Below are 12,342 nucleotides of genomic sequence, written 5' to 3' on the forward strand. Positions count from 1 at the left end.
CATTGTCAGGCAACTGCCATTTTTTAAATGAACTAAATAGTTTTTAATTAAAAATCCGCTTTTTGTGTTCATAGCGGGTGTTAGGTCTCAGACTTGCAGTCAGCTTGGGACAAAAGACAGGCATCGGTTTTCAGTTACACACCTCAGACTTCAGTGAATAAAATACTGAGGAGGGTATTCAGAGAGAGAAAAAAGACAGTTTTTTGGTGGGTGGTTGGTTGGGGCTTTTTTCCCCCAGAGGTTCCAAGCAGTGGAATAACATGTTAAAAATCCAGTTAGTTACTGCTTGATGGTCCCAGGCCTATCCACCTGCCTGATGATAACGTACGTCAGGTGCATTCAGCTTCACAGCAGTTCCCTCCTGCCTTTGCAATTACAACAAAAGGTCTTTCTGTTTTGAGGTGGCATTTTTTAGTCCCTGCCAGGAAAGCATGGATATGAATGATTTTCTAGACTTGAAAAGCGTTCTGGAAAAAGTTCCAGAAATGCTAACTGAGAAATGCTTACTGAGAAGTAATTTAGCTTTCCAGAAAAAAATCCTGGCCTTCCTTTTTGAGCTATATTGTGCTCCTGCACGCTGCAGCCTTCTGACCTGCACCAAGAGAAGACTAAGCTGTAACTGCAACACTTTGCTTCTGAACCCACAGGTGGTGTCTGCTGCGCTGAGCTGACTGCCCAGCTCCCCCAGCAGAAGCTTGCACCTACCTGCCAGGTGAGCAAAAACTGGACTGAAAAGGTGTTTGCAGCCCCTTCGGTGTGGAACAGCAGCCACCACTGACAGGAAAAGGATTTTGGTACTTTGCAGAGGTTAACTGAAGCTATTACATGCACAGAGGGAAAAGCATTGCCCTAGGGGTTCTGAGTAAGTTAGAGCTGTAAGGCTTTGTCCCACAGCCCTCCTTCCATCTAGAACGCCTCAGCACTGGGGGGATTAGAAAGGGATTCCTACCATGCTACTCAGCCGCTGGGCCCTCCCTGCGCAGATCCACCTTCTGTCCATGTTTCTTGGGTCTGGCCGACTATGTGTTTTCTCAGCTTGAGGATGAAACTGTATGAGCGGCTTTGGATTTCTGGAAGCCAAGCAGGGCCTAGAGTTCCCTGTCCCTCTTGGGTCTGGTACAGTTGTTTGTGCCTTCTTGGATTAACGTTTTGTTGAACACAAAGTCCTGCAGTGAGATCACCAAACCACCTGTCCTATCTTCTGGAAAGTTGTTGGAAAAAAATATTTTAGTAATTGTTTGACTAATAGAAGCTTTCTTGTAGGAAAGTAAAAGGATTCTGGAAAAAAAGTAAAGAGACTAGACTGTGTTTATAGCTTTATAAAATACAGAATTGTAATGTACAAACCTGTCAGCAGTTCCGGAGTTAAGTTTCTGCTGCATCTTTGGGATTAGTCAGCTTAGCCATTTTACTGTTTGTATTTTGCAATTTCTGTAAGGTCATGATCTTGCAAACATGAGTTCAGCAATGACTTGGGGTTGTCTGGCCAGCCAGTATGGGTATTATGGGTATAGTATGGGTAAGTGTATTAGAAATGCAAGCTGGTCACTCTGTGTCTGTATTGGCCTGTTGGGAGCAGCCTGGGAAGTTTTCAAATCCATGCCCAGCCTTCGAGGCTGTACTGCGCTGCTTGCAGGGGCTCAGGAGCACACCAGGGTGCCAGCGCTGCGGTCGTGTGACATTCAGAAGCCTTTTGCCGAGATGAATGTTTCCTGTCTTGAGTGTGGCAGTATGTGATGTTCTGTGAGATGGGGAAGTCACTGAGGCAATCAGGAAATATATGCATATGGTTGGGGTGACTTCCCCAGCTCACCATTGAACCCCCTTGAAGGGGAAAGTGGAAGGAAGGCTCCCACGTGTTAAAAGTAGTGAGTGAGTGGAATTTGAAATTGATTTTTAGCTAAACAGCGGCAAACTGCATTTTGCATTCAAGATACAACACTGTCATGTTTTCTTATCTCTATGCCATTGCCTCTTCCTGTTAGTCTTCTAGGTACATTGAGTTTTACTTAAGGATGTCTTTCAAATTTGCTATTTTTGACACTTTCCAAGATCCCAAACATAACCTGAATGTGTGGCCATTGCCAGATTGTGTGTACAATGGGGGCAAAACAAAATTTTAATTTAAAATCAAAATAATTTGTCCTATTTTTCTTACAGATAACACTTTCAAAAAAGACTACTAGAGGAGTGTTCAGATGTGAAAGCAACACTACAGCAATTTCAGCTGAGTTCTGTAAGTAGTTTATACACTGCTTGAACTTGGAAGGCTGAGATGGTGCTTCTGGGTTGTGGTTGGGTTTTTTGGTTTGTTTTCTTCAAAATTGTTTGAACTCGAGAGATGAGCCCTGTCTGGCTGTGCTCTGAGCAAAGCAGATGCTTCAGAAGGGGATCCAGCTTCCAGGCAGCCAAGAAGAATGATTCAGATCTGTGCTCCCCAGGAAGAACTACATATTTCTCACCTCAGCCCAGAACAGCTCATCTCTTCCGTTAGTCTATTGGGAACTCGTATGAAGAGACTGTGAGCTTTACGTTGGAAATACAATACATCAAATCGAAGGCAGGGGGGAGTAACTCCTCATTGCTGTGTTTCTTAAGAAAGGACTCAAGTTAGAGCTGCCCCTGCTTCAGTCCCATTAGTCTGTCTTGTAACTGGTTTCGTGCACTGAAAGCATGGTGAGGCAAAAACCCCAATGTCCTTGAAAAGTGTAGCTGCAGCATCCCTACCCGTCTCTAATGTATGTATGACCTCGTTTTCCCATCTCACTGCCCCAGCTTTGCAGTGCTGGCTGAGTTTGTAAATTGATGAAACTTGCTGGTTCACCTGTAACTAGCCTCTTTTCTCCAAGGACAGCCCAGCCCTGCCCACACCTAGCCAGGTTAGTGCTGTCTGGGGGTGGCTTTCAGGAAGAGCTCCCTATTTAATGCTGCAAAACTTGTTTGTGTTTTGTACTTTCAGCAGTTCTTTTCTGTAACAGCCCCGAGGAGCAGTCGCACGTGCGTTACAGCCAAAATTCTCTCAGCCAGCAGCAGCAAGGAATAAGCTCTTAGTATCTTGTTCTGAGAAAAGCCAGCTCTTTGTTCTTGGAGCTCTGGGGCAGGCTTTGTGCATAACCATGCTGTTTACCGCAAAGCACAGCTGTGAACAGTGCTGTGACAGGTTACTGATCCCTCTGGACCGGTGGCGGCAGGGAAAGTATCGGAAAGCTATTGTTTAGAGCCTTTGCACCCTTTAAAGCATGTTTTTAGGTAATAACAAAAGGAAACTCTAATAGTCTATCTTTAGATGTTCCTAGGCTCAGGAACCTGACTGGCATGCTGTACCTTGACCAGTGATTTTTTTTTTTGGACTGGCTCCACCTTTCTTGTAATTTGATGATGCACAGTGCAATTTGATGCGAACTGTGGCAGAGGTGCCGTGCTCAGCAAGTTAGCAACAAGTTAGCATCAAGTATGCAGTTGTTGGCTCCGACATCAATGCAGCAGCTGACCTGGTTAGTAAGCAGGTTGTTAACAAGACACATGGTGGGTGATCCAGGCATTCCTAAAAGCAGGTTCCAGTTGGGTGCAGCAGCAGGGCTCCTCCAAAACCAGTCAATTACTTGATGCTGCACCCCTCCGGCCCCACATATTCTCTGCAGAAGGTCCACAAGGGATTTGGTACATCTAGTTTGTAGGTTCTTCAGGTGTTTTCTTTGTCTGCTGCGGTGTTAATCACTATTCTCCCCCTTAGGTCAGCCATGCTGCATGTACAGGGGCAATTTCACTCTGCCCTGGAGAAGAGGAGAAGCTGCAGTCATTTCGAGTTGGTAAATGAAAGGCATGATGTGGAAGAGAAGCAGTCTGAAAGTGCTGATGACACGGTAAAGCAGCTAGATGCAGAGAGGGGAAGGAGTGCAGCAGGCATGGCCCAAGTTTGACTGACTGTGCTGGGTCACTGCGGGTTGAGCTGGAGCTCAGCCCAGGAGGTCAGTGAAGATGAACATGGAACAGTAACACTGCATTCCTGAAGTCCTCACTTCCTCGCAGCAAGCAGCCCTAACAGCTCCTGATCTCGCTGGGTTACTGCAGGAGAAGTGTAAGATAATACCCCTTCCTCCTACACGGAAATGAGCCTTCATCAATCATCAAAGCAGTGATATGGACTGAGATAAAGCTGGAAAGGTGTCTCTCTCCTAGAAGCCCTCCATAATTTACAATATATTCACAGTTATTAGAATTGTTTTCCAGTAGGAGTACTCCTGTTGAATGCACTGTGTGGCTCTGTTTCTGTTAATCCTTAGGTTTTTGAGAGCAGCAAGAAGCTCAAAACTTGAAGACTTTGCCCCAGTGTGCACTTGCCCTCTAGCGACCTGCAAAGGGATTATTTCTGTTGCTGGTATGTCTACACCCGCTGCACCTCACCGCAATGTCTGGCTGGTGCATGCAGGCACTGGTGGCTTATGCTCCTGGGTCTTGCGACTGGAAGAAAATATTCTAAATTAATTCACATTTGCATAAAAAAGGAAAGTGGGGACTGGTGGTCCTTTAAAATCAGGGTTTATTTGTCTTCTCTGCTCTCTTATAGAGAATATAAGAATCCTGATGTTTTTCTTTCTCCACATAAATCTAAAAAAAGACACCACAGAAAAAGAACCATTTACCTCTAGTGTACTCATTGCTTGGACAAGGAGGTGGACCATACAAGCTCTAGCCTTAATCCTCTCCCTCTTTTCCTGAGTTTAGAGCTTTTTTTTTGGCTGTGGAATCTTCTAAAAGTTAATTTCTTGCCAAAAATAACCGATTGAGGATATGTGCTACTGCTAAAGCTTCCCGGTAAGGTTTTCTGTGTCATCTGTTCATTTCCTCCTTGCTGCCTAAAAGGTATAGAGATTGAAGTGGTTGTTACTGCCGCTTCGTGCACTTGCTTTCCTGGTGGGTAGTTGCTGGTGTAGTAAAAGCAGCTTTGGGAGCAGAGTTATTTTGGTGGGTTTGGGGTTTCTTTTTTAAAAAAAACCCAGTCTCAGGCACTGCAGCTTTTCTGTCCTTTGCTTTTACATCTATGTCCCTAAGCGGCCAAGTGCGCAGGCTGCTGGGCTCTGCTGGCTGAGATCCAGGCAGATTTTTTAACCTGTGTTTTTACATGTACACAGGGAGCGACCACAGCCTGTCCGCAGAGCCCTTGGTGTGTAGGTAGTACCTGTGTCCTCCTGTCTGGCTCCTTTCCTGTTGGAAGTGGGGAGAAGTGCACTGCTGCCAGGATTACCTCAGCACAGCCTGGATCCAGGTAGGAGCTCACACCTAGCTGCATCCCACACCTGAAATTCATTAACATCTGCTCAGAAGAGGCAGTATAGCCTGCAGCCTGGAATAGGGCACAGGGGTCACATCTCAGTGCCTCTGACTTTGGCACTAGTTATTTATCCAGTACCATGTAGTGACAAATTTTTGCAGAACAGCCAGTGGCTGGGAAGTGTGCAAGGAGAGCTGCTGACGTTACTGAACAGTCATTTTGCCACTACCAACGCTCCAGTTTAGGAAAAGACCTGTGCTCCCCTACAAAAACAGGTTGCCTCCTCCCTCCTCCACTCAGAGCCATTGCTTACAAACCTACATATGGCCTTCGTGCACCATACTTTGTCCAAAGAAGAATCAGCACATTTTAACAAGAGGGTCAGTTACTCATTGGTGAGGAAAACTTCCATCATTAGCCTCATTCAAGAGGGCCGCGACTCAGTCACTGTTGTGCACCATTACAAGGCACTTTGGGGGAGTGTCTTGCTCTAGATGGCTTCTTCAGCTACGGTAGGCCTTCAGCAACTGGCCTGCTATCACCAGTCTTTGGATCTCACTGGTCCCCTCATAGATCTCAGTGATACGAGCGTCACGGTAATGGCGTTCTGCTGGCATCTCTGTCACATAGCCCATCCCGCCCAAGATCTGGATGGCCTGAAATAAAGGCAGCAGGTTAGAATGGAAGCAGGGTCAAGGAATTTGTTTTCTACAGAACACAGCCACCGTTAAAAGGTGCTAAAGCCCACTACAAGCAGAACTGGGAGGGAGACACATTGAATGACTACAGCTCCTTTGCAGTCAGAGGAATAAACAGGATTTGAGCTGGGCAAGAGCAATACTGATGTCCCAGACAGAAAAGGAATTGCTTCAGAGGCATTTGTTAGTGAACCATGTTTAGCTAAAGACACCAGAGGTCCTGCTCCATTTGCTCACTGTTGCAAACTTAGTCCTGTCTGGTGCACCCATGCTGTCTCCCACATTGCTGATCCCACGCAAAACGTTGCCACTGCTCTGGACAGTAGTAGACACAAGAAGACTTTAGTAGCTGCCACAGGGCAGCATAAATCCCTGCTCACTCCCACAATCCAGGAAGATGGCCATGCTAAGCAGCTTCAGCCATATGGGTGGGTTGGTTGGTTTGTTTAAAAAAATAAAAAAATATAGCAAACTCCATCCCACCTTCCCCAAGCACTTACTGTGCAACACCACCAACTCCCTTTCAGCATGCTGTATTGCAGAGATGTCAGCTGAACTACTTACCTGATGAGCTATGGCCGTTGCAGCTTCTGATGCAGCCAGTTTGGCCATTGCTGCTTCCTGTGGGGAAGGAAAACATCATTGAGGGTGCAGCTGTCACAAAAAGGAACATCTCACTTGCATGAGGAGCTTGAATGCTCACAGACCAGCTGTGCAGAGAGACAGACCTGAGCATTGGTGCCAGCTGAGAGCAGCCACCCCTCTCCCACTGGCTAAAACCAGGACTGAGCACAGCAGGCTGCCCAAGGACAGACAGCAGAGCCCAGGATCTGCTGGTGGGGTAGACACAGAAAGCACTGGCTGGGCGAGCGCTGCACATGGTGATGCTGTACAGTGTGGGTTTCTTGCTTTCTTGCCTTGAGTCTGTGCCCCACACTATCACGGCTAGACAAATGCAAGGTTGGAAATACCTTTGTGAAGGGCTTTCCATTGTCTTTCAGCATCGCGGCTCTCCAGGTCAGCAAGCGCGCAGCCTCCAAGGCCACAGCCATATCTGCTAGCTTAAACTGCAATGACAAACATTGCCTTTGTTCCAGGTGACAGCCTCTGCCTGCACAAGAACATACAACAGAAATCTCCCACCCCTGAGGCCCGTATTGCTAGAAAAGGAGCGCCTCCATCCCAACAATCAGTTTTAATGGTGTTGGAAAACAGAAGTCACTACGCTGTTTATCACAGACAGGGCAGAGTGCACTGCATGCCTGAAGCTATGCCCGAGAGTCCACATGAACCTTCCAGCAGCCCCAGCAATGTTTGGAAGTGACCCATCCACCTAGTGTGTACCTGCACTGCCTGTAGCTTTGCGATGGGTGACCCAAAGGCCATTCTCTTTTCAGCATAATTCACAGCACAGTCCAGAGCTGCCTGTGCTATTCCAAGAGCCTGTGAGGCGATACCAATCCTTCCTGCATCCAGAGTTTGCTGAGAAAGACAAAAAATACCTATATTAAGTCAAATCATACTTGATCAAATATAGTACGCTCACACTTCTGATCCTGGAAAGCTGCTGGAGCCTTAGTATCCTCTGATGAGATACCACCTTGATTCAGAATATTCCCAGTTATGGAGGAATAGAGAGATATAAAATGTACTGGGCACTGCAGAGAGAACCCAGGGGTAAAAGAAGGAAAGCAGAAAGCAGACGTATTGCTTTTTACTAACTGGGGAAGGTGGGGGTAGGGTGGAAGATGGGGTGAAAAATAAGGGAAACAACACAATGAGGAACATCTGCTCTGGAAGGGTCTGAAGAGAACCCTTCAGGTAGACCCCTGGCTCACTGTGCAGCTGATTTTACTGTAATAGAATAAAAAAAAAAAAAGGCAATCTGGTCAGTTTTACTTTTTGCCCTCATCATTACTAAACACACTGAAGCATTTTTCAAAGGGACTAGTGAATTGAGTCGATAACCTGACTTGCCTCAAACACCTACCCATTAAGTTAACTGCTTCCCTACCTCACTATGCACAGGAAGAATTAACAGCAGTGCAAGAAGGCTTCATCTCCTCAGCCCTGGGCTCAGTGTCTTAAAAAAGTGGTTGGTGACTGACAGGTTCTTTTAGTTTCGGACATAATGGAAGGGGCTGTTCTCCAGGGAGCTCAGCCTTTTTCAAAAAGTCAGGCTAACAAACGGGGTTCTGCCCCTACAGAGAGCCACCAACACTTCCGAGGGACAGTGCATCACTGCAGGAAACCTGCTGTTCTGCAGCTGCCTGGTTCCTCCTCACAAGTCACACACATACTGTAACTCAGATTTCATCCACCTGTAGATGCTATCCAGAGGCTGTCCTGGACCTCCAGGACAGCCTTCCTCTGCCACAGTATTTAGGGAAAATGCCATGTTTTTCACTGGAGGAATAGAGGGTTGGGAAAGGAGAAAAATAAAAATTATGCCACCCCTGCTGACAAACCACTTCAGCAGCATCAGCATTATTTCAACTGAGAACTGTGCCACATCGAGTTTACAATAAAAGTGCTGTCAAGGATCTATGGTAAGTTAGTGATTTACCAAGGTCTACAAATGATTTCTCCCACGCTGGCAAGAGGGGTCAACTGCTTAATGTTACACAGAACAGCTTACACTCGCGGCTCTCACCAAAGTGATCCTAAGTCTGGAAATGCTAAGCTTGGGAACTACAGCTTCACACAACCACAGCTGCACCCCAATCCATCTCTTACCATGGCAATTTTGAAGCCCATTCCCAGCTGCCCCAGTAGGTTGGCCTTGGGTATCCGACAGTCCTCAAATATCAGGTTGGCAGTTGAAGAGGCTCGGATTCCCAGCTTGTCCTCCTTCTTTCCCAGTGACAGCCCAGCAGTTGGCATGGGAACCACAAATGCACTAATGCCCTGCAACAAGACCAAGACTCTTAGGAACAGTGCCAACTTCCCGCTTACCTAGCTGTCAACAGGCTTCCTCCAAACATTTTTCATGGAAGCCACATGTCTAGGTAACCAGAAGGAAAGGGAGAGCTGAGAGAACAAAGCCAGCACACATCAGCCCTTCCTCTGCTCTGCTCGATGCCCAACATGGCTCTAAATAGTGTCCCCAGAGCCTTTTTGAAGTGCCTCTCCTGCACAACTCCTTTACTCCCACCCCTTTTCCCTGACTGACCAAATGAACACACCTTGTGCTTCAGGGATTTATCTGTAGTAGCAAACACCACAGTGGCCGAGGCATCCCAGGCGTTGGTGATCCAGGCCTTGGTGCCATTCAGAACCCACTCATCACCATCCAGGCGTGCCACCGTGGATGCCGCACCCGCATCGCTGCCATTTCCTGAGCAAGGCACCAGCAAACAAAACTCAGGCAATCAGTGACAGCCTGGGGCACCAACTCACCCCTACCCACAGCCCCTCCATCAGCCTAGAGCACCTCTTGTAACTGTGGTGGCAGCATTGCCACTGTCTCTCCCCAGGGCCCAAATAGGAAGAGAAGGGCCCATGTATGTGTCTTAAGATGTGTCTATCTCCAGAGCTCTGCTCACAGAGGGGATGAAAATTTTCAGCATGGACCATGGGGATGGCAGTTAATACCTTGGGCACTAAGACTTAATTTACACAGAATTGCTACAAATAACCTTTATACAAACTGTTACAATTTCACAGACCTAAAGTCCATCCTAAACCTGACTAAGGAAAGAAGCTACCCTATGTTCTTTCAACAGGAATGGTAACAGTCACATCACCTGGTTCACTAAGGGCAAAACATCCAATTTTCTCTCCATCAGTGAAGGGAGTGATCCATTTGTGCTTCTGCTCTTCGGAGCCAAACTTGAGTATTGGCCCTAAATACAGAGACTTTAAGAATTGAGAATTGAGTTAGCGTCTCTTGAAGATACAAGAAATCCAGTAACTCCCTAATGTCTTAAGTGCTCTCCAACACACCAGAACCCACCGCAGGAACAGGCCCCATTTCTCCCAAACAACCCTCTCCAATAACCCCCCTGATGCCAGCCTCGGTTCCGCGCCTATCACTCACACACAACCTGAGACACTTACATTATTGACACTGACAATGACGCCCGTGGATGCACAGCCTCTGCTGATCTCCTCCACGGCAATGGAATAGGCCAGATAGTCGAGGCCTGCTCCTTTGTACTCCTCGGGGACATCCATAGCCAGCAGCCCTAAGCCACCCATTTTCTTCACCTGCACGTAGTGAACAGAGAAGTAAGATCCTCTGTACCACCAGTGTCCCAGCAAATACACACAGACACATGGAGATAAAGACAAGTCATAGCAGGGCTACACACAGAGGAAAAGATGTGCACAACTCCTGGTGAAATGCGAATCTGACTGTATAAACTGGTAAGTGTCCCCAGGTCCCGATGACTTCAACAAGAGCTGTACACAGTCACTGCTGCCTAAGATGAGGCTCTTGCTTACTTAAAGAGTCCTCTTCAGTACTGAGAAGCAGGGAGGCTTCTGAAGGTAAAATAGGGAGGTACAACCCCACCAGCATTTCCTCAGCCTCCCACCAAAGCTCTTCCCCTTGCATGTCTCCTGTCAATAGGAAACTCTCAATGGGAAATCTAGCTGATAAAAATCATTAGAACTTTACCTTTGAGTCTGCTGAGCATCAGCCTACGACTGCAGAAGGAAAGAATTTTACAGAATGAATGACCCACAGAACAGTTTGCAAGAAGGTGACTTTTTCACTCCCATAAAACCAGGTCTTGCTTCCCAGAGAATTTAATTATTGGCTACATTCTAAATTATTTCACCCCATGTTCCTCAGCTGGACCCCTGGCTTCTTAACTCTAAGGCCTTCAGAGCACCAAGTGTCTCATTCTAGGTCTCTTGTTAACATTTGGCACCATAAAGGAGAAAAACCGGGAAAAAAAAGCAGCTTTTCTCTGTTAAAATGTCAAGCTTTTGGTGTTGCAGCAGTAAGTATGTTACCAGCCTCTGCTTGCTTCAAGAGAAAACAAGAATTTTTAATCATCTTCCCTCTGTATGGGCACCCAAAACACTACTCCTTCACATCAAATCCAGAAGATGAACAAAAGACAATAACTAGTTCTATGTATATTGTTTTACCTTAATAAAACCTGTTTACATTTTGAATTTTCTTCAACTCTGCATCAAATGTAAAATTCTCAGATAAGAACAGTTAAGTAAAGAGGAAAGTATTTTCTTCCTTACTCCTTAACAGAAAGAGGGTTGTATAACAAAACTTATATGCTTCTGACTGCTTGCTTGGAGCCTTTTGGATAACGTAACAGTATGTATTATTTTATGGAGCTTAGTATTTAATTGCAATTAACAGGTGAGTTAATCTGCTCAACACGGCACAGAATGTACCACTTGCCATGAGAAAAATTACAGGTTTGACTGGGATCTCTATTTCTTCACAGCCCCAGACAATGACCAACATGCATCTATCTCCTGATCATTTCTGTTCACTGTCTCAAATGCACACGGGTCATTGACACTTCCACACCATAAACCATTTTTATGGTTATGTGCAGTCTATAAAAGTATGTAATTGATTTTATAAGTCTGTTGTATTATTGCCCACAGGTAAAGCAGTAACAGAACTACGAATGCCACGGTATTAAAACCCAGATGCAGAGAAACACAAGGTAAAAGGCTCAAAATGTCCTGTGGCACTACAAGCTCCACACCCTAAGAATCCTCCCACAAGCCAGTTTAAGCTGCAATTTTCTACACTTTGCTCAGGCCCTGCCCGCGGCGGAGCAGCGCACACCTGCTCGGCCGGGAAGCGGTGCTCCTTATCCAGCTGGGCGGCCAGCGGCATCAGCTCCTTCTCGGCGAAGTCCCGGCACGTCTGACGCAGCATCTGGTGGGTTTCGGGCAGCTCCGCGGTCTGGTACACGGTGTGCAGCCGGCGGAGGCACCCAAAGGCCAGTGCTGAAAGGAACGAAGGGCCGTTCTTTCCCTCCACGCCCGGGGCAGGGCGTTAGAAGAGACCCAGGAGGGCCAGGCCCCGGGCAAGACGGACATACCGCGGCTGGGCCCCCCCGGGGGCACGCTTTTCCTCCAGCAGCAGGGCAGGGCTCGGCTGAAGGGCGGCACCGCGCCCGCCGCGGCTGAGGGAACCCGCCTCAGGCCCTGAAGGGCACCGGGGCACCGCCTCCCGCGCCGGCCGCGGCCCCTTCCCACCCCCCGGCAGCCACGCAGCCCACCGAGCAGCCGCGGCGGAGCCCGGACGAGCCCGGCGCCCTCACCTCTGGGTGCCCCGCCACCGCGGGCCAGCAACGCCGCCGCCATGCCGCCCGCTGTCGCCTCAGGGGAGTGAGGAACCGCGCACGCGCGCGGCCCACCCTCCCGCCCAGCCCCGGCCCCGCC

The 12,342-nt window shown here is 47.7% G+C and overlaps 1 protein-coding gene and 1 long non-coding RNA gene across 2 annotated transcripts; one reads left to right on the forward strand and one right to left on the reverse strand.

Annotated features, from left to right (window-relative positions):
• The first annotated feature begins 723 nt into the window (after window positions 1–723).
• Window positions 724–5,504, forward strand: LOC121093183. The gene is made up of 2 exons (XR_005829516.1): window positions 724–2,236; window positions 3,734–5,504. It is a non-coding gene; the product is annotated as an uncharacterized LOC121093183 (long non-coding RNA).
• On the reverse strand, window positions 4,524–12,307 carry ACADS (acyl-CoA dehydrogenase short chain). The gene is made up of 10 exons (XM_040605038.1): window positions 12,222–12,307; window positions 11,741–11,904; window positions 10,030–10,179; window positions 9,717–9,828; window positions 9,156–9,307; window positions 8,707–8,877; window positions 7,315–7,452; window positions 6,942–7,037; window positions 6,535–6,591; window positions 4,524–5,928 (listed from the first exon to the last, which is right to left on the reverse strand). The coding sequence occupies exons 1-10, from the start codon at window positions 12,262–12,264 to the stop codon at window positions 5,776–5,778; spliced, it is 1,236 nt and encodes a 411-aa protein (XP_040460972.1). The 5' UTR covers window positions 12,265–12,307; the 3' UTR covers window positions 4,524–5,775.
• Window positions 12,308–12,342: the final 35 nt, after the last annotated feature.

This window comes from Falco naumanni, chromosome 1 (assembly GCF_017639655.2).
Source record: "Falco naumanni isolate bFalNau1 chromosome 1, bFalNau1.pat, whole genome shotgun sequence".
NCBI classification, from domain to species: Eukaryota; Metazoa; Chordata; class Aves; order Falconiformes; family Falconidae; genus Falco; species Falco naumanni.